At 46.9% G+C, this 26260-nt stretch overlaps 1 protein-coding gene across 2 annotated transcripts; it reads left to right on the top strand.

The window, feature by feature from the left end:
• The first annotated feature begins 1340 nt into the window (after positions 1-1340).
• Positions 1341-24582, top strand: ppp2r2ab (protein phosphatase 2, regulatory subunit B, alpha b). 2 transcript variants are annotated; one of them, XM_062554338.1, is made up of 11 exons: positions 1341-1628; positions 2152-2241; positions 3891-3968; positions 7910-8007; positions 8713-8878; positions 10405-10517; positions 13453-13630; positions 14127-14291; positions 18167-18336; positions 18748-18839; positions 22639-24582. In XM_062554338.1, the coding sequence occupies exons 2-11, from the start codon at positions 2208-2210 to the stop codon at positions 22916-22918; spliced, it is 1374 nt and encodes a 457-aa protein (XP_062410322.1). In that variant the 5' UTR covers positions 1341-1628; positions 2152-2207; the 3' UTR covers positions 22919-24582. The 2 variants fall into 2 exon arrangements, with proteins under 2 accessions (XP_062410322.1, XP_062410323.1); XM_062554339.1 differs by lacking the exon at positions 2152-2241 and having other exon boundaries at positions 1342-1628.
• Positions 24583-26260: the final 1678 nt, after the last annotated feature.

Genomic DNA, 26260 nt, shown 5'->3' with positions numbered 1-26260 from the left:
AGTCACCAATACTGTGGTGTTACATGCACATATTAAGTGCAATGGCCGACTTGGATGTGTGCAGTGTTGGATGCGGGTAGAGTTGAATGTGGGCAGAGTTGAATCAAAGATCATTAAGGGCGGAGCAAAATACTTTGTCGTAGTTCATGGGCGCAAAATGGGGATCACTTTCTCTGCATAAAGGGGTGTGTCATGCCCATAGACTTCAATGGAACAGTGTTGCCTCTGCTCTGCTTAGAGGGGGATTTTGACGCCCCCCCCCCTCTTGCGATTCAGGTTGCAGGAAGTGGCTTCTCATGAAGTATCTTGCTCCGCCCATAATGATCTTTGGTTGAATGTTGGATGTGGGCAGGGTTGGATGATCACACCGAGTCATAGGCCCAATCCCAGCGTCTCCTCTTACCACTCACACTCTTTGATGTGCATTCCCATGAACTTCTTGAGGGCTTAGGACTGTCCCACTGTGAAAATGTGAAGTGACGGCACATCCTCTCTGAGCCCTTTCCCCAAGCTGAATACTTTACTCAAGGGAATAACCTACAATTCATAGCATTGTGACATTAATCTCAGGTCATTTACGGTCAAGTCATTGTCCATTTAGGTTACAGGTGCTGACCCATTCTTGTTGTTAGTGTTTTGGACCCTTACACCTTTGCCAAATTGATCATTTACGACTGATATCAGTGAAGTGTGTGAGGGTTCAGGGCTCAGGCGGATGACATTGGCAAGCCATCCATGACTCGAACACAGGTCTCCTCAGATAGGGCTTGGTGAGATTATTTTTTTTTGCTTATTGCAAGTATTGCCACTAGAGGTCAGCAAAGTTCTAGGAACTAAATTGCGCTGTCATTGCCGATAATGAAGTTCATTATGGAGTTGGTTGCACTGCTCACGGATACTTTTCTTGAATTACACTGATATAATAATGAACTTAAGGAATAAGCAATTGTTGTGTTGTATATTTAAACAGAGGTGTAGATACATAGCCTAGAGAAACACAAGACTATCAATCTTATATAGCCTATTCTAGGTAGTCTACTTTTCAATGTTTATTTGTTGTATGCTTCGCCACACAGATGCACTTATTCATCATGCACAATATTCGAGCGTGAGAGCAACAGAGCGAGAGGAGCGACTGACAGCGTATCATTGCAGCGTTTCATTTTTCCATTGCATAGCATAGCCTACAAGAACTTATTGCATATCCTAACGGCCACCATCATTCTCTGTTGTCTTCTTCGTTGGAAAAGAGAAATTAGAAATAGTTACAGACATCGCCTTTAGAGTTTGACCAGAGAGACGGTGCAGTACGCCCACCTTTTCCGGTCACCCTCCCATCCTCTGCTGGAGAGGGTCGAATGGTGATGACGTGATTGCAGGGAGGGGTTGCGCCATTTTGAATGTGGACAGGACTGTGGGAGGATAGCCTCGGGAGGGAGAGTGAATGAGTTTGAGAGGCAGCCAGAGAGGAAAGAGAGAGTGAGATAGGCAAGAAAACCCCAGCGCTTCAGCTCCACGATCCCGGCTCATCTTTCAGAAGGAACAGGTCTAGGAAACCCGCACCCGGCAAAACGAACCAAGACCGGGGTCCGACACCGAGACTGAGATTCCCTGTCTCGCCATGGCAGGTAATGGAAAAATCGGGCTAGACGTAGAATTAGCTTGATAACTTGCTTCCCATGCAAATAAAGTTTTATGTTAATTCATGCAAATTAGATAACAAAATCACGATTCCTCTGCGGGCAAATCGACTGTCCATGAATCTTGGATCATTGCACTTGAAAGATCTGTAGCTGGCTATTTCTGCTAGCTTGCCAGCTAACGGCAGTGGTATCAAGACCATTCCATTTCCTCCCCACTTCAGCTGAATGGTGTCACGTCTAATGATGAGTTGGACCTCTGATAACGCAATAGCACGACCGGCAATTTGGTCTTATTTGCACATTATTCAGACTTTCCATCTATGTGAATAAAAGTTGGTTGGTTTGCTATGTTGCCAACTCTGTTAGCAGCATGTAATGTTATATGATTCACGTCCTCTTGCATTGTGGCAATCCATACAATTGTGTTGCCAAAATCAGCTACCCTGCTAGCAGGCAGCAAAACCCTCTTGTTAGTCAATTGACAAACTTTGATGTCCCCACTTCGTAGGTGCTTGTGCTTGACATTAGTCATCAAACTCAGTTTATGGCCCTGAATTTGCGGAGATGTGGAGAAGGAGACATCGCTACCAAGTTGATGGTGAGCTATCTAGCGACAAGTGGCCCTGGCCACGGCTGCCTTCCCTTTTGTTACCTGCTTGATCCACGAACATCTAGTGTGTCCATGGACCATGTCTTTGTCATGATGATATGACTGCTTACGGGGAGGACCCATCGGGGACCAAGCACGTTGTCTGAGGTCCCACGGGTATTGAGCGCGACAGGAAGTCGTGACACGAAGAAATGTTGGGAGGATTGATAAACGGAAACATCCTTCTTCTTTTTATACGGAGATGGCAATCATGCAATGTGTGCACATGGGAAAACAATTGAGACCGTCTCACTGTCTACAGAAACCAGTAATATGACCGCCAACCCCTACAATATCTCCACTACACTGTATCCACATTCTCCAAAGATGTGCTGCTTCTTTTGTGAATGTCATGACAGCCTGAGGCTCAGTGGTAAAGACCCTAGGGGCGCTGAAAATGTGTATGAGTTATCCTAGAGCTTCTGGCTTGCTAAGTTAGATGTGAATCTCATTGGATTCTAGGGGCCTCAAAATGTGTTTGGTGTATAGACTAGCCTCTGTCTTGCTAGGATAGATCTGAATAGGCAGCTTTCTACAGACTGTGGATAATTCTGACCTTGTTTATTACTGAGTTTTCTGTGAGCTCACATGTCCAAACTAAAGCCTTTTCCTGCTGTGTTGGTAAATCTCCTTCCACTGTTTGGCAGCCCCAGGCTGAGGCCTATCGTAAAAGGCTTGTCAAATTATACAAGATCAAGTTTAAAGGACGCCATGTAAGGCTATTAAACCAATTATGAGGTTTTCACTTATTTCTTACGGAGACCTTTCATCGAAACATCTTTAATGTGCATTGACAAGGAGGTAGGTTGAATATTCTGTTTGAATGTGAAAGTGATTGTTTCAGGCAGGTTGTTGTCGGTTGTAGACACAAGTGATCCTTGACCCTCAGGTCATTGGGTCATTGTGTTGGACCTTTGATAGTACCGCCTACAGGTAAAGATTGTGTGTGTGTGTGTGTGTGAGAGTGAGAGAGAGGTAGTATGTGTATAGGTCAGAGAGATAGGTGTGTGTGTGTATGTGTTAGAGAGAGGTAGTGTGTGTGTAAGTTAGAGAGAGAGGTGTGTGTGACAAGCGAGTGTGACGGCATGCTTAGTAGCATCACCTCATTCCATTCCTGAGACTCCCACAGCCTCATGTACGAGGCGAGCCCAGCTGTTGTGTCTCTCTGTTCTCCGGCTCAGACAGAGTGCCCGGTCACCGCCCCACACCTTGGCCTGATGCCACTGCCATCGGGCACAGTAGCAGTGGGTCTGGGATTGGGAAGGTGTGTGTGTGTGTGTGCGCTTTTGGACCCAGAGGCTTTATGTTCAGACGGTTTGGCTGTGTTTGGAGATGTAGGCCTGAAGTGTAATGAGGGTTTTTTTGACTGGTTATTTAGATGTTGTGTCAGGTGCTTTTGTGTGTGATTTGAGGTTGGAGGCCCTGGTGTGTTTGGGGCTGTGGGCCCTGTGTGTCTTGTAAGCCTTGTCTGCGTGTTGTGTCAGGAGCCGCAGGTGCGAGTGACAGTGACCACACCTGTGCTCACCTGTGCTGTGTGTTGTGTCAGGAGCCGCAGGTGCGAGTGACCACACCTGTGCTCACCTGTGCTGTTTCCCCAGGAGCCGGAGGCGGGGGCAATGACGTGCAGTGGTGCTTCTCCCAGGTGAAAGGAGCCATCGATGACGACGTAGCTGAAGGTAAGAATGCCCGGGAGCCACACACACACACACACACAAACACACACCTCATATCCCCCTACTGCTAGTGGAACCACACGGCAACACAGATGTCCTGTTTGTCCTGCCGTCCTACTGTCCTGCTGCTGTCCACATTCCTCATATGTCACTACTGCTAGAGAACACACGAGAACATGCCGGAATATGCTGAATATGCTCTCTGCGTCTTCTTCCTGGTAAACCATTCCTAGGAAAACTCCCTCCCCAGGTGTTGTTCCTGCCAGGCCTGGCTGTCAGTCTCCCTAACAGGCACTTAACTGAAGCATTCTGTTCGCGACGCGTAAAAGATGGTCTAATTTGTTCTAATGCACGAGCTGCCATTGCATCTGGTGTAGCCGGTTCTGTAATTGTTGCAGGACACGCTCCGTAAACGGTGCGCTTCAGTTACGTGTCCGGTCGGTGTAGCCTGCCAATAACACACTCCCAGAACATCATTCTGCAGCTAGAGCAGGCATTCTAGAACACGTCACACTCTCGGTGTTCTTCTGTTCATTCTAACATTGTTGCCTTCATCACACTCACGTCCAGTTCCACTGCATGTTCGTGGAGAAGTAGCTCCTCAGACTGTTTGCGATTGATCGCAAATGTTCGCCGAAAACTCAAGGCTAACGGAAACCTGTTTGCAAATGTTTGCAGATGTTCACAAATGTTCTCCAGAGGTGCGTTCAAATTCGCAAACATTCGCATTTGCAAAACTGTTTTCTGTTACCCTCGAGTTTTGGTGAACAATAACAATCTGAAGAGCTAGTTCCCCGAACATACCGTGGAACTGGATGTGAGTTTGATGAAGGCAACAATGCAATTACCGTTGGAATTGAATGTTAGCACCAAATCGTTCAAATGTAACTGTTCAAAGAAAACATGTTCACCACGATTGTTCGCCACTGTTTGGCCATATTCAGCTTCCACTTCAGCTAGAGCAGGCATTCTAGAACACATCACACTCTCCCAGTTTCACTCCTGATAGACCAGCCATACAAGAAGTCTCTTCCCGTGCTCTTTTCCTGCTAAACATGCTAATCTGGTACACACACACACACGCGCTGCCTTTTGAGCCACCATGTAGAAACAGGATTGTCATGCTCCATGGAAATTCTGGATAAATCTTCATCTTTAAAATCCATTTTTCCAGGCCTGGAAAATGCCATGAGATTCACTGAAAAGTTTTGTACCTTTCCAGAGATGTTCTGATGTTCATGTGTGTCCTGCAATGTGATACAATTTCCACTTGTGGCTTAACTAGCCTGCTACATACGGAATTCAAAAGGTTGTCGGTTCATTTTCATTTTCATTCATTACTTGGACCCATGTCTGAGTGAAATATGCATTTCTGTACTTGTAAGCAGTTGAAGCTCATGAACATTTCATTAAGGTTTCCTCTCAAAGTCGTGGAGAAGTGTTGAAATGGTGTGAGTGAAGATGGGTGGGACTCACTCTAGACACACTCCTTGTGCCAGTTTCACTAGAGGAGCGTCTGTACAAGGCACTCCTAGTTTTACTCTGCTGAGGAAGAAGTCAACTCTTTGCACACACTCGTGTGTGTGTGTGTGTGTGTTGTGTGTGCGTGTGTGTGTGTGTGAGCAGACACAGCTCTGTCATGAATTGCATCACCATTGCACACCTGATGTGCAACCATCCAGCACATGTCGCACACAACCCACGCATTATAAAAGGAATCTGAATCAGTTGGAGGTGTGTGTGTACTATCCCTTTCACTGTACGTTCCAACCAAACTAAGTCACAGTGCCATTCTCTAAAGAGACATAGGAACAATCTACACCGATTATAAGACGACGCCTGAGTTGATATTGGCCCTAGCTCTTTTCCCCATAAAAACGACTTTTGGCGACACCCCCTGTACCCATAATGACAAGTTTTGACACCTCCAGTATTTCCATAAAGACGTGATTTGATGACTCAATTTTACAACGTCTTGCATTTATATACCTCAAAATTAGTTGAATGACATTAAATTAACCGCATAAAATACATTTACCCTAAAAAATTGATAGTTCAGATTCTCATCTTTACACAGATGGCTACAATATGTCTATATTTCAGTAAAGTATGTGATGGTATTAATGATATTGGTTGAATTGATAATGATATTTAAACACAACCTGTGATACAATTTGTGCTATTTATTTGTGAAAAGTCATGAGCATTTCTATTTAAGGTTCTGAGAAGTTGTGGAATAGTTCTTACTGTAAATGTTTAGTGGTGTTCCAGTCAGGTAAGCCTAAATGATGATTTGTTCAGTAGGCCTAGGTGTAGGTGTGTTGGCGGGAGATGTTCTCTGCTAGGAAGATGGCAGGAGGTCAGGATGCGGTGCCATTGGTAGGGGTGCTTCCGTAGATGACTGTCACAGCTGTGCCCACAGCATGGGGCAACATGGGGGTGACATTTGGCAGCCACCCCCTAGGCCACACACACACACACACACACACACACACACACACACACACACACACACACACCTTAGCTGGCAGTAGATTAGAGAGAGGAGGTAGAGCTGGCAGTCTATCAGGCACTGGTGTGTGTGTGTGTGTGTGAGTTAGATGGAGGTGCAGGTGCCTAACGCCCCTCTGACATACAGACACTAGTAACGAGAGACCGTTGCATGCTAGACTCATATGACCATTGGCAACGTACATTTAAAAAAAACAAAAAAACAATAAAGCTTTTGAGACAATGGAAGCATGTTAGGTAGAGGATTAAGATGAGGTGCTGGTGTCTATTAGCCCTTTTGTGTTATCCTTGAGTAGTTGACACACAGCCTACCACCAAAAACCCACCTGTTCTAACATTAGCTTACCAGCTAAGACTCTTACGCGGGGTTCACATTGTACATGCTGACTTGTGTGTGTGTGTGTGTGTGTGTGTGTGTGATGGAGGAGGCACTGATGTCTGAAGTATTGGTTGTGTTTCTGCTGCTTCAGGCCGCAGTGCAAACATCTGTTTACTGCATCAGGCATCAGTGTTGTATATACCTCCACCGCCCCCTCCCCCTCCATCAACCCCCTTACACACACACACACACACACACACATGCACGTATCAGTGTTATGAACGTCTCCACGGCCCCCACCCCCTCCATTGACCTCCCTCTAGAGAGCTAATGGTCATCTCAACAGCGTTGTTCACACACACACACACACACATACATACACACATACATGTATACATGCTCACTCAACACTAAATTATGTAATTAACTAGTAAAGATGGGCTTTGATAACAAAACCTGCACACACACACACACACACACACTTTTATCCGCACATGGTTGTATGTATATATCTGCACACAAAGACCCTGGTGCCTACCATTGTCCCCATAGGCACTCACTACTGCACAATGGACCTCCACAGCATCCTTTCTTCAGCATTGTGTTTCTGCTCCACTGCCCAACAAAGGGTTAAGTAAGAGACAGAGAGACGTGTGTGTGTGTGTGTGTGTGTGTGTGTGTGTGTGTGTGTGAGAGAGAGAGAGGGAGAGACACAGCGTGTGTTTTCCAGAAGCAATAGTATCTAGGTTGATGTGAAGAAACTGTGCTGTGACCAGGGGAAAGTAGGTTGTGTGTGTGTGTGTGTGTGTGTGTGTGAGAGAGAGGGAGACAGACAGATGATGCTGTTATTGAGTGCATTGCTGTTTGACTTGAGCTAGACTCCCCCTCCCTGCTGTTCAGGGGAGTCTCACACTGCTGTGCTGTGCGTGCGTGTGTGTGTGTGTGTGCGCGCAGCAAATATCTACTGGTTCTCTTAAGAGTGTCACAGCTGTCACTGACTGAACAGGAGAGAAAATGATTGTAGATCAGATCGAGCACACATTCCCAGTGTCAGCTACTATTCAGCCCAGTTTTGATAACGTGTGTGTGTGTGTGTGTTTGTTTGTTTTCGTAGCCGACATCATCTCCACTGTGGAGTTCAACCACTCAGGGGAGCTTCTTGCCACAGGAGACAAAGGAGGCCGAGTGGTCATCTTCCAGCAGGACATAGAGGTAACACACACGCACATTATATATATACACACACACACACACACCTCAGTGGTCATCTTCCAGCAGGACATAGAGGTAACACACACACACACTATATACACACACACACACACACACACACACACACACACACACACACACACACACACACACACACACACACACACACACACACACACCTCAGTGGTCATCTTCCAACAGACATAAGTAATGCGGGACTCTCTCACACACACACACACACACACACACACACACACACACTAGTCTGAGTACAAGATTAGTCAAGACAGGCGTTGTTGTCTCATATCCCTTCTTACTCCCTTCATCTCTCTCTCCCTCTCTGATCTCTCATCTATCCCTCCTTCTTTTTCACAACTACCCTTATAAGGCACATCTCTCAGTCTCTTTCTCTCTCTCTCTCTCTCTCTCTCTCTCTCTCTCTCTTGCTTTCTCCCTCCCTCCCTCCCTCCCTCCCTCCCTCTCATCTCTCCTCTTTCTCTCTCAAATATCTTATCAAACGAATCTTCACTAGTATGAATGAACAGCCATTGTTGCTAAAGCTACAGGTATAACATGTTTAGTATCAACTTTACAATAATATCGACTTAGTATGTTATTGATTTTCCTCTCTCTCCCTCCCCCTCTCTCCCTCCCTCTCTCTCTCTCTCTCCCTCTCTCCCTCTCTCCCTCTCTCTCTCTCTCCAGAATAAGAGTCAGCCCCAGAGCCGTAGCGAGTATAATGTTTACAGCACCTTCCAGAGCCATGAGCCTGAGTTTGACTACCTGAAGAGCCTGGAGATCGAGGAGAAGATCAACAAGATCCGCTGGCTCCCTCAGAAGAACGCCGCCCAGTTCCTGCTGTCCACTAATGGTCAGTCCACGCACACACACACACACACACACACACACACACACACACACACACACACACATACATAAATAAAGCTCTACAGTTTTCTAATGTCATCTTACAGTTGCATAGAGACATTTGAATGAGTTGACGGTCATATCCAATTTGCAGTGGTCTCTTAATTTTGTATATGACCAGCAACTCATTTGAATGTCACTCAGCAACCGTAGGATGACACCAGAGAGAAATGTCACCAGTGGTCTCTTCATGTTCAAGAGCTGTATGTATGCGCCCTTGGGTCACCTGTATATATGTGCATGCACACAGATGCCCCCTTGGGTCACCCGTTGACCCAAACTGCTTCCAGGTCTAAATCTCTGTGTGCGTGGCACACAGCCATGCAGCCTTATGCTCTATGTGTGTGTGTGTGTGTGTGTGTGTGTGTGTGTGTGTGTGTGTGTGTGTGTGTGTGTGTGTGTGTGTGTGTGTGTGTGTGTGTGGGGGGGAGAGAGAGACGAGCAGAAAGAGAGGGATGGCCAGTTCCACCCAGACGGTTAAATCACGCCGATATGAGTCAGATCCCATCTCTGTGCTTCTCCGAGTGGACTATAAATACCGGCCTTACACAACAGCACAGTATTTTTAAGAGTGTGGGAGTGATGGCCGCTCTTCACGCCCTCGGCGGCCCACACACACACACACACACACACACACACACACTCACGCTCACGCTCACATACATGCTCCCATCCCCTTGCACCCCCAGCCATAGACAAATGGACAAATGAAAAGTTGGACACACACACACACACACACACACACACACACACACACACACACACACACACACACCCACACACACACCCATATACACCCTCATATATAGAATAGGCTCTGATCAGGTGCTTCCTGTGTGGGGGGGAGAACACGGCAGCATTCTGCACGGTTTCCGGGGTGATTGACAAAAGCGTGTGCAACAGGCTCTGAGATTCTTCACCCTCCCATACTCACACTCTGAGCAGGTACTTCCTGTGTTGGTGAGAGAGAGAGAGAGAGAGAGAGAGAGAGAGAGAGAGAGAGAGAGAGAGAGAGAGAGAGAGAGAGAGAGAGAGAGAGAGAGAGAGAGAGAGAGAGAGAGAGAGAGAGAGAGAGAGAGAGAGAGAGAGAGAGAGAGAGAGAGAGAGAGAGAGAGAGAGAGAGAGAGAGAGAGAGAGAGAGAGAGAGAGAGAGAGAGAGAGCGCAAAAGAGTCACAGCCAGATACAGAGATGCTTGCCACAGAAAAAGGGAGTCACTTCATCAGTGAAGCACACAATCAAATAAAACACACACATAGTAGTTCTGCCAGGTTCTGCCAGTGTGTGTTCTGACTAGTATTGTGCATCTGATCTCTGCAATATGTTGAGGTCCTGACAGATGTTTAGTGAGTGTGTGTGTTGTGTTGTGTAGGATGTGTGTGTATCGTGTTGTGTTGAGAAGGATGTGTGTGTGTGTGTATTGTGTTGTGTAGGATGTGTGTGTTGATTGTTTGGTCTCTGTTGCTCTGCAGATAAAACCATTAAGTTGTGGAAGATCAGTGAACGGGACAAGAGACCTGAAGGATACAACCTGAAGGAGGAGGATGGACGATACAGAGACACCAGTACAATCACAACACTACGGGTACACACACACACACACACACACACACACACACACACACACACACACACACACACACACACACACACACACACACGCCACACAACCTGAAGGACGGACGATACAGAGACACCAGTACAATCACAACACTACGGGTACACACACACACACACACACACACACACACACACACACACACACACGCGCCACACAACCTGAAGGAGGAGGATGGACGATACAGAGACACCAGTACAATCACAACACTACGGGTACACACACACACACACACACACACACACACACACACACACACACACACACACACACACACACACACACACACACACACACACACACACACACACACACACACACGCCACACAACCTGAAGGAGGAGGATGGACGATATAGAGACACCAGTACAATCACAACACTACGGGTACACACACACACACACACACACACACACACACACGCCACACAAACTGAAGGACGGACGATACAGAGACACCAGTACAATCACAATACTACGGGTACACACACACACACACACACACACACACACACACACACACACACACACACACACACACACGTTTTATGTACAGCAATCTATCAAGAGTTCAAGGGTATAGAAAAGCACATCTCTCCCAAGTAAACACGCTTCCTACAACTGCTGACATGGAGCGCTACTTTACTAGCTGCTTAGCCTTAGTTTTATACAGTCCCCCAATACAAAGTCCACGGCCCGCCAACTGATGAACAAACACTAACACAGTGAGCTGGCATTTGTATCCTAGGTTCTCAATGGCAGAAATCAACGGCTGGTATTTAAGAGTTTGTGCACATTATGAGTCTTCCATAAATAGATCAAAAGCACATGACACTACTCATAAATATTTGAGCTTTTTAGCACTCTGAGAAATGGATGTAATGTCTGGTGTGTTTGCAATTCTAGAGAAGGTGTTTGCAGATGAATTAAAGCATTCAGAGTGGACAGACAGTGGTGTGTTTATATACCTGCTCCATTCAGAGTGGACAGTGGTGTGTGTATAGACCTGCTCCATTCCGAGTGGACAGTGGTGTGTTTATAGACCTGCTCCATTCAGAGTGGACAGTGGTGTGTGTATAGACCTGCTCCATTCCGAGTGGACAGTGGTGTGTTTATATACCTGCTCCATTCAGAGTGGACAGTGGTGTGTTTATAGACCTGCTCTCTCTCTGTGTGTGGGATCTGAGCAGCTAGGAGGTCCACAAGTCGGTCATGTCTGGCGATATACAGCCCTTTAAGAGAGCTACAGCTCACACACACACACACACACACACACACACACACACAATCTTTTCCCTCACCACAGATCCCATCCAATGTTACATTCCTCTCTTATGCAAATCAAGGTACATACCTAGGCACTTCTATGGACATCCACTGCTCCAGCCCCAACACACACACACACACACGCAAGCATGTATTTCAGCATGCCTGTACATATACTCTCACACACAGGTATGTTGGTGCACCGACATACAGAACACTGCTGCGGGCTGTATTCACAAGTATGTGCACATCTGTCACACACACACACACACACACAGTATCGACAGCCTTGCAGGTATGTAATGTGAATCTCACAAAAGACACCCCGGGTACATGGTGTGTGTGTGTGTGTGTGCATGCCTATTTGTGTGTGTGTGTGTGTGTGTGTGTGTGTGTGTGTGTGTGTGTGTGTGTGTGTGTGTGTGTGTGTGTGTGTGTGTGTGTGTGTGTGTGTGTGTGTGTGTGTGTGTGTGTGTGTGTGTGTGTGTGTGTGTGTGTGTGTGTGTGTGTGTGTGTGTGTGTGTGTGTGTGTGTGTCTTCATTCCAGTACTGGAAATTGGCACCCGCCACTTACCAAATGCAGGTGGATTTGTGAAGTGGAATTAGACTGGCTAAACCCAGCCTGAACTGCCAGCGATTGGATTTCGCTCTGCAGCTCAGGCTGGAAACCTGCACATGTATCTCTCTTGCTTCCTGTCCACGTTTGCTGGAACCAATCACAAACAGGCTTATCCACCAGGCAACCAATCACAAACTGGCTTATCCACCAGGCGCACCTGGATCGTTGTCATTTAACGATCACGCCTCCTGTGCAGTAGACTTACAGCGCAGTCTCCCCAGACTAATGTTCGATCTCAAAAGATTGAGCTTAGTCTGGTGCTAGCCAGGTTAAAGTGGAATGGGAACTCCATTGTGAGTGGTGGACAAAGAGGCCATTCAACAACAAAAAATGCCATTGAATCATTCTGTGAAAAAAAGTCAACTTATTTGTCAGGTAGGGCCTTCCCAGATATGAATCCCACTGCATATCTGTCTTTGAGGTCATGAATCTGTTTTTCCCATCATTGTACTTGTACAGAAGCCTGCATCACCCTGCCGCTTTGGTTCAACTTCACATTACACACACACACACACACACACACACACACACACACACACACACACACACACACACACCTGTTTGCCGTCATGACAAAGCATATAGCAAGTAGATGGGATGGGACTTTGGCCCGGAGCCCTGAGAATGTGTGTGTGTGTGTGTGTGGGGATTTACACTCTGCTGTAGGCTCCTGGGTGTGTGGACTCTCTCCCAGAGATGGATTTGGCATTCTCTGGTGGCTGGAGAGTGCACACACACACACACACACATACACACACTTGTAAAGGCACCAGCGGGCAGCCAGGAAGCTGCTTTGTTCCAAATGAGGCCGGTGTGTGCTAGTCCGCCCCCTCTTTGCACACACACACACACACACACACACACCCTCACCCTCGAAGTGGGGCTAGCATACCCCTGTTTCAGGTTTCAGGGAGAAGCCCCCAGAAACTATATATAGTGCTCCACTGGGACACACACACACACACACACACTCACACACACACTCACTCTCACACACTCTCCGTCCCTGTCCCCCCCAGGTGCCGGTGTTCCGGCCCATGGACCTGATGGTGGAGGCGAGCCCGCGCAGGATCTTTGCCAACGCACACACCTACCACATCAACTCCATCTCCGTCAACAGCGACAACGAGACCTACCTGTCCGCCGACGACCTGCGCATCAACCTCTGGCACTTAGAGATCACTGACCGCAGCTTCAGTATCCTGACTGAGCGTGTGTGCATAAGGGTGTGTGTGTGTGTGCGCACGTGCGTGTAAAGATGTGTGAGTGCGTATGTACCTGTGTGTGTGTGTGTGTGTGTGTGTGAGAGAGAGAGAGAGAGAGTTGTGCATCCCTGTGGCCTTGTTCTCTAAGTGGAGTGGTTGTGCGACCTGACCTGAGTAGTAAGACTGCATCTTCGTATTGTGTGTGTGTGTGTGTGAGACTAAGACCTGACCTGACCTGAGTAGTAACACTGCATCCTCAGTGTGTGTGTGTGTGTGTGTGTGTGTGTGTGTGTGTGTGTGTGTGTGTGTGTGTGTGTGAGACCTGACCTGAGTAGTAAGACTGCATCTTCAGTACCCCGTGTGTGTGTGAGAGAGAGAGCGAGAGATGGAGATGGTGGAGGGGTTTTGATGGTGAATGGAGTAGCGCGGCGTTGTTCTAAGACTAGGCCAGACGCCATGTTACTGTACCTTGACCTGTGACCTCCCAGACGTGGTGGACATCAAGCCGGCCAACATGGAGGAGCTGACGGAGGTGATCACGGCGGCCGAGTTCCACCCCCACCAGTGCAACACCTTCGTCTACAGCAGCAGCAAGGGCACCATCCGCCTGTGTGACATGCGCGCCTCCGCACTCTGCGACAAGCACTCTAAATGTGAGTATACTCACTAGGAACACAGCACTCTAGATGTGAGTATACTCACTAGGAACACAGCACTCTAAATGTGAGTATACTCACTAGGAGCACAGCACTCTAAATGTGAGTATACTCACTAGGAACACAGCATACTGCTTATTAGACAAGCACTCTAAATGTGAGTATACTCACTAGGAACACAGCACTCTAAATGTGAGTATACTCAGTAGGAACACAGCACTCTAAATGTGAGTATACTCACTAGTAACACAGCATACTGCTTATTAAAGATAAGCACTCTAGATGTGAGCATACTCACTAGTAACACAGCATACTGCTTATTAAAGATAAGCACTCTAGATGTGAGCATACTCACTAGTAACACAGCATACTGCTTATTAAAGACAAGCTCTCTAAATGTGAGTATACTCACTAGTAACACAGCATACTGCTCATTAGACAATGGCCCTTTCCGAAACGGATCCCTACTCACTTCGACTCGGTTAGCGAGTGAACTTCCTTTTCAAGTCCACTCGTGGGTGCGGAGAACACTCGCATTGAAGGGTTAGGGGGTTAAAACAGCGCTATATTTCGGATGCGCTTGAAGGGAGAAGGAAATTGACGTCATATTAGTTTTCATAGAAATTAAGGCAATATATATTAAATCGCCAATTAAGATGTTCTGGACATCCCTCTTCTCTCCTTTCATTACTATGAGTGACAGTTGCATTTTATGCTTTATTTAACATCAAATTATAAAAGTGCTGTAAATGCGACCTGCACGTGTTTAAATATTACAGCCTACTTCTGTACGATCTTGCACATTTTACTGAGTATCAAACTAAACATGAGTTGTTACAATGTAGCTTAAATCACGCTTTTGTCTGTAAATGCTGTCATACGGACCAAAAAACAACTGGCAGGGAGATACACGATTTGCACGAACACTTGAAAACGGTTGCACCTGCGTTTCAAGACAGCATCCATGCTGACTTGCTCCTGGAGGCGTGGTAGCCCCTCTCCCTAGGCACTTCACTCGACTCAAAATTCGTTTCGGATGATACTTAATGTGGCGGACCCTCGCGTGAACGCGCAAACGAAGTGGAAGTGTGTAGGACTAGGGTTTAGGGGCACGTTTCGGAAAGGGCCAATCTCTCCAAATGTGAGTATACTTACTAGTGACCCAGCATACTGCATAGTAAAGACGAGCAGTGTAACGTGAGTATACTCACAAGTAGGTTCTTTGTATTAAAGACAAGCACTTTAAAGGTAAGTATACTTACTAGTCTCACAGCATACTGCATAGTTAAGACGAGCACTAAGCATGAGTAAATGCACTTGTTTTAGGGCATATTACTGCACTTCAAACATCAGTATTATGCATTAGTTTTAGGGAATATTACTGCACTTCAATTGTGATCACCCTCACCACTTTCACATGATTCTGTGCTCCAAACGGTAGTATCCACACTTGTGTAAGGTGTAGTGTAGTGAAATCCAAATGTGAGTGTACTCGCTAGTCTAAATTGTACGCTGTGTTTTTAAATGAGTGCATTCACTAATCTGATGGCACAAACTGCACTCTAAATGTGAATGGGCTATAATTGGTACTGAAGGTAACGTCATACTGCACTATTAAGTGTCTTTGTGCTATCCCCTCCAATTGTGAGGATATTTGCCAAGTATACTAACCACACAACATACCTGTCTTCATACTGTATGTTGAGTATTTCCAGCCAACTCAGTATACTCACTGACATACTATGTAGTGTACTGGCCTGGTATCTAGTGTACTGGCCTGGGATCTAGTATGTCCAGTGTGATGCCAGCATCTCCATTAAGCTCAGTCCTCAGTGGCTGTGTGGCCTTTCTGGTTCTGCATCATGGCGTCATGGAAAGATTTCATTGTGTCCCCTCACTGAGGTGAGACCACAAGGGGTCTCCACTGTAATCCTGCAGGGGCACGGGTGGGCAGTCTGGCTGCCGCACCACGACACGCTCGCTCAGGTCACCTTGGGATCCATTGTTCTGTTTCCTGTTGACTCAAGTCAGTGCAGAGTCTAAAAAAGGAACACTCTGGAACATGTACTACGGAACTACACGGAGCAGAGAGCAGCCACATGCAGAGACCTCTAGAACTGATAACAGCCACATGCAAAGACCTCTAGAACAGATAGCAGACATGTAGGGAGCATCCTAGAACAGGGAGCAGCCACGTAGAGTGTTCTAGAACAGAGAACAGCCACGTAGAGAATGTTCTACAACAGAGAGCAGCCACGTAGAGTGTTCTAGAACAGAGAGCAGCCACGTAGAGTGTTCTAGAACAGAGAGCAGCCACGTAGAGAATATTCTAGAACAGAGAGCAGCCACGTAGAGTGTTCTAGAACAGAGAGCAGCCATGAAGAGAGTGTTCTAGAACAGAGAGCAGTCACATCAGAGAGGGTTAAAGCGGAGCGAGAGGCGCAAACGTTCGATAATTTCCGCGTTCTGTCTTCGCAAAGGGGAGGGGGGCTAAATCCCCCTTTAAGCAGACCTGTTAACATTCGAACTGAACTGCTTGCCAATCTGACAGAGATCGATATCCCACTATGACGTCGTTGCGACACGCCTCCTTAAGCAGACAGGAACTGTTCAAATGTTTCTTCCATAGAGATGCATTATGTTGCTTTGGGTCTTTGGTCACATGCAGAGAACAGGCACATTAACAGAGTAACAGAGCAGGAGGAAGCACATACACAGTTGTAGTAGTTGTGGATGTTCCAAATGGTTTTACTTTAATGCCGCGTTATTACGTATGGCTACATAGGGCAACGGTATTGTAGGTACATCCATAAAGGTATTATTGGAAAAGAACCCATGCGGGATCATGTACAGAGATTCTGACGATAGAGGAGGATATACACAGAGCAAAGGAGCAGAGGAACAAGCACCTGGATCGGCGTCTCTAGAGTAAGCCCACACACAGCACTTCAGATCTGTGGACACACTCCTGGACATGGCTCCCTCTGCTCAAGAAAGCTGCCTCAAGCACAGAGCTCTGCAATAGAGAACAGAACAGATGCAATACCACTCCAGAGCAGCAGAGAGCAGTGTTGTGCCATAAAGGGTGCCTCTGTTCTGGCTGGTTGTGATTGTGGGCCTTTTCCAAACTAGTCCATACACCCTCACCCTAACCAATTCCACCATGTTTGCATATGTTCAGCTCACTGCTCTGGGTTAGTGTGTGATTCACCTCACTGTGTGTGTGCTGTGTGTGTTCACTAATTCGGTTAAATGCAGAGAAACGAATTTCCCTCACAGGATCAAAAAAGTATATATTCTATTCTATTCTAATGTCCCTAAATAGCAAGTCTGCATTGACGTGAACTTAATTCAGTGTTTTTTGTCACATGGCAGTATTTGTTCATCAAAGCAGAATTTAAATCATAAAGTGATATTTGTGGCATAAGCAGTAAAATGGGGAAAATCAAAAAGATGTAGACCTTAATAGCTGGCTTCAGACTGTCGAGCTGTTAAACATATCAACTAATGCTAAGTAGAGATCATCCTAGTATTTCCACAGGACCAAAAGGTGTGGACAAAGCTTGAGTCAGTTTCTCCACAATTCCTCCAGCAGCATTTTCTTTTTTGCCGAAGAACTACCTTCCTCTTATGTGTGGTGTTCTAAAGTATCTTGCTACCATTTTCCATTTGAATTCTCTCCAGCTATTGGAAGAAGTTACTATCTTGCTTACGCTGCTCTGTCTCCCATTTTGATTTGATCCACAAAGTGTCCTGTGTTTCCATTCTCTGGAGACGGTTATAAAGACGAGAACTATTTTTCCTCCCATCAGTGTTTGGTCTTAAAGGGGATTTTGAACGGTTTGGTGTTTTGTCTTTTTGTCTGCCTGCAGTGTTTGAGGAGCCTGAGGATCCGAGCAACAGATCATTCTTCTCCGAGATCATCTCCTCCATCTCGGACGTGAAGTTCAGCCATAGCGGCCGCTACATGATGACCCGGGACTACCTGTCCGTCAAGATCTGGGACCTCAACATGGAGAACAGGCCAGTGGAGACCTATCAGGTAGGGGTGTGTGTGTGTGTGTGTGAGGTGAGGTGGGATAGATCATATGAGAAGCTGGAAGCTGTGAGGATGAGATGGGTCATTTAGGTGTGTGTGTGTGACATTGTCTGACAATGTTGGATGCTATTTCCTAAGACAGCCACTAGGAGGAGCTCTGTGGTAAACTGAGTTTTTCTGAGTTTATGTTCTGATGGTTATCACAGATGTTCGGTCACAAGTGAAATCTGGGGGGCTTTTTTGGGTTTTCAGGAAATTTCAGAAATAGTTTCAGGATTTTTCTTTTTTTTTGTAATGCTTAGTAACCTCTTCCCTCACTGTACATTCCTAAATGTTTCATGTCAGTGGTCACACACACACACACACACACACACACACCCTATGAGTCTCTAATGTCGTGTGTTTGATCCTTAGGTGCATGAGTACCTGAGGAGTAAGCTGTGCTCACTGTATGAGAACGACTGCATCTTTGATAAGTTTGAGTGCTGCTGGAATGGGAACGACAGGTGAGACACACACACACACACACACACTCACACACATACAGCATGCACACACACACTCACACACATACAGCATTTACACACACACAGCACCCACACACACTCATAGAGCGCCCACACACACTGCTGCCAGCATGTCTTTTTAGTTCGCTGCAATTCAGTTCCTTTCCATTCACTGAAACCTAGCCCTGCGTCCCTGCCAGTCTGAGTAATGTGGCCGGTAAGTGCTGTGCTTATCTGTGGGTTCACCATGAGCAGCCCCCTCTCAGCGTGTGAAACGTATACGGTAGGCCCCCCTGCGTTACCACCATACGGGGCCACCACTCTGTTGTTAGGAATGTAGACTCGGACTCGGAGTCAGAGTTGAGTCAGCCTTGTAATGCAGAGGAAACCCGGACCCCATTGTGTGTGTGTGTGTGCGTGCGTGCGTGCGTGCGTGCGTGCGTGCGTGCGTGCGTGCGTGCGTGCGTGCGTGCGTGTGAGTTTTGCAGCTGGGTTGGGTATGTCTGCATTGGCTGCATGTGGAGTGGGAGGTCAGCCCGGTGGGTGTTGTGTGTGTTGATGCTGGTAGTGGTAGCGAGGTGGTCATTTATCAGAGAGGGGCATTGCCACTGTGAGTGGGCACTCCACAGGCACGTTGGCATTTCCACGTTGGCATCTTTACATGGTCGATGGTAGGCGTGGGCACTGAGAGGGGGAGAGGGTGTTTATCTGTGTTGGAGTTTTGTATGTTGCTGTTTGCAGAGTGTCTGACATGGTCTGGTCTCTGTGTTGTTGTAGGTATTAGATTGCACATTTGGTGGCTCTGAGTTTCTGTGTAGAACCGTGTAGGGGCAGCAGAGGGGTAATTAGGCTGGCTGGGGGTATCTGTGGTGGTGTAAAGGAACTGGAGAGGGTAATTTGACTGGCTAGGGGTATCTGCAGTGGCGTAAAGGAACTGGAGAGGGTAATTGTGATTGCTAGGGGTATCTGCAGTGGTGTATAGGAACTGGAGAGGGTAATTTGACTGGCTAGGGGTATGTAAAGGGACTAGAGAGGGTGGTAGTCTTTTGGCTGTGCTGTGGTACACCAGGGTGGGGCAGAACACTGGTTATCTCACACAGCCAGCACTGAGTGGCTGTCCGAACATCACTTCTTACATGCATACACACACACACGCATACACATGCAGAAACACATGTACGCAAGCAACTTTTACTTTCATTAGGACTCTCTCACACACACACATACACATACACATACAAACACACACACACACACACACACACACACACACACACACACACACACACACACACACACTGCTCACCATCTCTTGGGTGTGTTTCCTGCTTGCTCCAAGGCGCATTCATTTCCACTATAGGGTAAAACCCCCATGTCTGGGGAGATGACTGCTAGAGTCAGACAGAAGGACCAGGGCTTAAATGGGACTTTTTCGATGGAAGACTTAAAGGAGTCCTAGAATTCAAAACCACATTCACCTTGTTCCTGTTGAATTTAGGCTGCAAGCAGTGTCCAAAGGACAACACCAAAGACTTTACCGCGTCCCCCGCCTGCTTTCGTATGCAAATTGGGAAATAGAAACAGCCGTGTTGAAATGCTCCAATCTGAACAGAGCTCAGATAACACGTAATAGGCGCCCATCCCCCTTTAGATACACCCCCTCTCATTTGCCTACCTTCGATTAATAATTCTTGTTAAACTGCTCTTACGATGCTAGTATCTAGATATGTGGTCTATGGCAGAGACGTTGTAATGCTAGCGTTATTACAGCTAACTTTGGAGAGTTAATACTAAGAAATGTACTGATAAAACTTACCAATCTAACACATTCATTCTGTTGGGGAATCTGCTGCACTTCATCTTCGTCAGAACCTTCTTCTGACTCGGTTTATACATGTACGGCTGTATTCCTTATTTAAATCCATTGTTGATAGCTTTATCAAAGACTTTGGCTTTATTTACTAGCAGTAAACGTAGTTTCACTTTGCTCTAGCTTCAGACCGGTGGATTGAGCCAATCAACTTTCAGGACATATCGGCCAATAGACCAATCAGCGCGCATCTCATTTGAATATTCATGAACTTGCTGAGTGGGCGGGAAAAACAAACTGTTTCATTGCAAGGCTATTTATGACCTTGTATTAGGCGATCTAGCAGTGCTCCTGGGGCGTTTTCAGCCCCACAAATTTACATATGACATTATTTAGGCTCAAAGATCAATTTGTAATGGTCAAAAAATGCGTTCTATGACTCCTTTAAAGGACATGAAGGGACCGTTGGACAAGAACACCAATTTCATGGCTTGTGTCAATGCCTTTTTAGTTTCTGTTGCGTGCATTGTTTACAAAGACCATGCTTAAGCCACCAAGTGGTAGTTAAGGAAATCAGGCCTTATCTGATCCTGAGAGCATTATCAGACTCTATCTGCAGTAATAGTGGCTTTGTGGTGGTGGAATGTCAGTGTATAGAGACTCGGTGTCCAGATCAGTGAACGGTTGATTCAGCAGTGAGATTAGCAACAGGTTTGACATTCACTTCAGTCATTGTCTGGATGTCTGAGCGTCCTGTACGTGTGTGTGTGGGCTTACTAGGACTATACACACACACATGCACATGTACACATACACTCTCTTACACACACACTAGGAGCAGTGAGCTCACCAAGAGTACCCACACACCCGCAGAGTAGAGTAGGATGTAAATGTTATTGACCAAATGTGGTCCAGCATTGCATCTGTCAGGGCTCAGACCGGCACCTTGCAGCAACCTTAGATTGGGAGGAGGCATGCTAACAAGGGAGCCATGGGTGCTAGCACCTCTCACTAGCACTTCCCTTAAGCCCATGGATGCTAGCACCTCTCACTAGCGCTTCCCTTAAGCCCATGGATGCTAGCTTCTCTTATTAGCACTTCCCTTAAACCCATGGATGCTAGCGTGTCTTACCAGCGCTTCCCTTAAGCCCATGGATGCTAGCACCTCTCATTAGCACTTCCCTTAAGCCCATGGATGCTAGCACCTCTTATTAGCACTTCCCTTAAGCCCATGGATGCTAGCACCTCTCACTAGCACTTCCCTTAAACCCATGGATGCCAGCACCTCATACTAGCGCTTCCCTTAAGCCCATGGATGCTAGCACCTCATACTAGCGCTTCCCTTAAGCCCATGGATGCTAGCACCTCTCACTAGCACTTCCCTTAAGCCCATGGATGCCAGCACCTCTCACTAGCGCTTCCCTTAAGCCCATGGATGCTAGCACCTCATACTAGCACTTTCCTTAAGCCCATGGGTGCTAGCACCTCTCACTAGCACTTCCCTTAAGCCCATGGATGCTAGCTTCTCTTATTAGCACTTCCCTTAAACCCATGGATGCTAGCGTGTCTTACTAACACTTCCCTTAAGCCCATGGATGCTAGCACCTCTCACTAGCACTTTCCTTAAACCCATGGGTGCTAGCGTGTCTTACTAACACTTCCCTTAAGCCCATGGATGCTAGCACCTCTCACTAGCACTTCCCTTGAGCCCATGGATGCTAGCACCTCTTATTAGCTCTTCTCTTAAGGCCCAGAGGGAGGTTTACTTACTGTACAGCGCAGCCCTCATACCAGCTACCATTCCCTTAAAGTTGAAGGGCTTAAAGTTACAGCAAAACATTAACCCGTTTCTTTCACTCTACCATTTCTCTCTCTCTCTCTCTCTCTCTCTCTCTCTCTCTCTCTCTCTCTCTCTCTCTCTCTCTCTCTCTCTCTCTCTCTCTCTCTCTCTCTATCCCTCGTTTCTATCCCTCTCTCCCCCTCCTTTAGCGTGGTGATGACGGGCTCCTACAACAACTTCTTCCGCATGCTGGAGCGCACGCAGCGGCACGACGTGACCCTGGAGGCCTCGCGCGAGTGCAGCAAGCCGCGCCAGGTGCTCAAGCCGCGCCGCGTCTGCGCCGGAGGCAAGCGCAAGAAGGACGAGATCAGCGTGGACAGCCTGGACTTCAACAAGAAGATCCTGCACACCGCCTGGCACCCGCAGGAGAACGTCATCGCCGTGGCCACCACCAACAACCTCTACATCTTCCAGGAGAAAGTGAACTAAGCGCGCGCGCGCGTGTGTGTGCGCGGCCGTCGTCAAAACAAAAGAGTCCTTCGTCCACACTCGTCGAAAAAAAAAAAAAGTCATTTTGATCACCCGTTGTTGTTGTTTGTCGTCGTCGTCGTTGAAGGGGAACATCTCGGTCAACACCGTCGAAACTTTCTTAACAACGAAAGACTGGGAAAATATTTGAGGAAAAAAAAAAAATTGATTGCATAAAGGATAAAAACAAACTGCTGTTGACCATTGCCAGGCATCGCATAACCATCGTGACGTAACCCCCCTCGGACGGGACAAACTGGCGACGTTTGATGACGCGTTTGGTTGGCGCCAGAGTGTGCCCGGTTCATACCCATGTTGGTTGGGCCCGTTTGAGGGCTCAGTGGCGCGTGACACTCACCTCATTCTGATGGTGATGATGTGCCAACCTCAGTCTGTACCCCACCCCCATCCACATACCCCCCTCACCTGCCCCCATCCACATACCCCATCCTTAATCTACCCACCTGTACTCTCATACACCCAACTACCCCCTCCTGCCACCCCCTGCCTCCCCTTACCCACTGACACCCCATCAGCACTTTTACCCACTCCAATACCCCCTCATCCGCTCAACTGCCCCTTCTCACTCTTCAACTACCCCCTCTTATCTGCACTTCCGCCCCTTCTCATCCCTGGGTTTATTCCGATGGCCCCACCAGGCCGTCTGGTCCTCAGCTCTGGTCGGGTCTGCTTGGGTGTCTGTGTTTTAGCTCAGCACTTGTGCGCTGTGAGTTGACCACAGATGACCCCTCTCAGAAAACACCACGAGCTCCTGCGCTCCCGTATACGCCTTGCCCTCTTACTGTTTGTGCCATTCGCCATTTTCCTCTGTTGAGTTTCGTCAAACTGCCAATTTCTTTAAAGTTCCGCATTATGTTGCAGACTTTGCCCCCCATGCTCCGTGTTTATTTTTCTGCTCCCTTCATACTTCGGTCATCTTAATCGTCCAAAGCCCGCTGAAACGTTCCCTGTATGGAGATGCACACATTCACACAGATTCACATACACATACAAAGATGTTGGGAAGAGAGAGAGCGAGAGAGCGAGAGAGCGAGAGAGCGAGAGAGAGAGATCTGCAGCCATGGCTCCCAAACAAACTGGTGTGGAACCAGCTTTGACTTTTTTACATGCTACTCCCAAGAATGGAAGTACATGTCATACCCACAGAGGTGTGTGTGTGTGTCTGTGTGTCTGAGTGTATGTGTGCGTGTTTGTTTGCGTGGTCAGGGGGCAAAATGGCGACCGTCCCCAACTCGGAGTGAACTGGACTCGGTGCTGGACTTCCCGGCTGTGGACTTGCTCACTCGAACACTGAAGTGGGGCAGCCTGCTGAACCCCTCCCCTCCCCCTTTTTTTCTCTCTCTGATGGTCTGATCCAGGAAGTCCTCGCCACCATATGTGACTTACTGTAACCCCCTCCCCCTTCTCTGATGGTCTTATCCAGGAAGTCCTTGCCGCCGTACGTGACTTACTGTACCCCAGCCTCCTTCTCCCCATTCTGTATGGTTTTTTTTTTTCCTTTTCTCTAGTTGCAGAGAAAATGCAAGTCAGGAAAGAAGCACATAGATAGAGATTATGATAAGGAAAAACAAACAAAAAAACGGTATTTATAAATGGAACAAACATTACAACCGGAGTTGTCTCTTCATTTCAGTATTTTTTCACAACATTCACACACACACACACACACACACACACACACACACACACACACACACACACACACACACACACACACACACACACACACACAGAGTGAGTGAGAGTGTGTGCGCTTAAGTATATACTTGTATTTTTCTGTGGTGTCTCTCTCTCTCTCTCTCTCTCTCGGGCACACACACAGACACACTCTCCCTCTCTGCCTCTCACGCCACCAGACAGGTCCCACATGAGTGCTTCTCCTGAGCTGAACTCTTGGTCATGAGGTGTCCAGACTGTCGCCCCAGGGAGACTGAGCGGTGTACTACAAAGGGAGATTAGTGGGTTAGCAAGGCATTCCATATACCGTTATTCATTTAGCATTGGGTTAGCAAGGCATTACTTATACCGTTATTCATTTAGCATTGGGTTAGCAAGGCATTATATATCTTTATTCATTTAGCATTAGACACCTTTATCCAGAGCCACTTACAGAAAGAAAATAGCACTCAATTCAAAGGAATTACTACTGCATCTGTCAATACTACTATTAATGGAAGTTAAGAGAGATAGAAGACGAGGGAAGTGTATGATATGTGTTATTGTGCTGTTAAAAAATGATAATACCGATTACTTTATTAGATTAGATCTAGTGTAGGGTTTGATTACTGCTATTGTAGTACCAATTACCTCAGATCAGATCTAGTGTAGGGTTTGATTACTGCTATTGTAGTACAAATTACTCCAGATCAGATCTAGTGTAGGGTTTGTCAACACCTTACACAAGAGAGCCTAGTAATGTGCAACTGGCTACTGTATGTACCCTCTAGCTTGGTTCTGACCATGCGTACTCGCTTCAGGTCTTTGTCCAGTCACAAGATAGAAAGTGGGTTAGGGTGCACCAGAGGGGGTACTCCAAGTAGAGTTATGCTGTATATTTAGTTATAAATACATGTACATATTCCAGTCCAACTCAACTGCAATGGTTGACATTGTCGCCAAAGAACAACCTCTTTAACTGACCATGCTACACCTTCTAATATGTGCACCCTATGGCTGTCATTCTCCTGGTAAAAAAAACAAAAGGCTCCTATGGGCATGTAAAACTCAAACGACTCCATCCAACAAACACAGACGGTCGATTGACCCAACGGTTGGAGTTTGTTGGAGCAGTGTGCAAGTTGCTTTAGATTGGATTTAACTGTGTCTTTGTACAGAGTACCAGTACAAAGACAACAAAATGCAGTTGCGCCTAATCAGATGTGCTAAAAAGCAGAAAAGTGCTGTGATACAGGACACAAAGTGTAGACAGGACAGGGCATGTAGTGCAGTGTAGACAGTATACACTTGGTTTACAGTGATTGAATTAGATATAAATATGTGCAGTATATTAGCAGTAACTCTGTAAGAGCAAACTATGAATATGGCTATGTTGTTGTATGAACAACATGTAGGCCTATATGTCTTCTTTTAGAACTCTACTCAGAGTTTAACTGATCCGGGTTGGTCTCGCAACACAAAAAATAACCCACAGGACCCTGATAGACTCCTCGGGTCAGACCGTCACAACCCCCATCATCCTTATCTCCATTTGTAGGTCAGATGGGGGATGTGTTGACAGATGTCCATGAACTGTCTGGAAGATACACATTTTGTTTTTCATAT

This window comes from Sardina pilchardus, chromosome 14 (genome assembly GCF_963854185.1).
Source record: "Sardina pilchardus chromosome 14, fSarPil1.1, whole genome shotgun sequence".
In the NCBI taxonomy this organism is placed as follows: domain Eukaryota; kingdom Metazoa; phylum Chordata; class Actinopteri; order Clupeiformes; family Clupeidae; genus Sardina; species Sardina pilchardus.
This window is presented reverse-complemented; position numbering and strand designations above follow the sequence as displayed.

Bases quoted from the DNA above. Each gene is read 5' to 3' on its own strand.
- ppp2r2ab (XM_062554338.1), top strand. From the start codon at position 2,208: ATGTGGAGAAGGAGACATCGCTACCAAGTTGATG. The intron at 10,518-13,452 runs GTACACACACAC...TGTCCCCCCCAG, and splicing joins GTACAATCACAACACTACGG to GTGCCGGTGTTCCGGCCCAT. The intron at 13,631-14,126 runs GTATCCTGACTG...GTGACCTCCCAG, and splicing joins GATCACTGACCGCAGCTTCA to ACGTGGTGGACATCAAGCCG.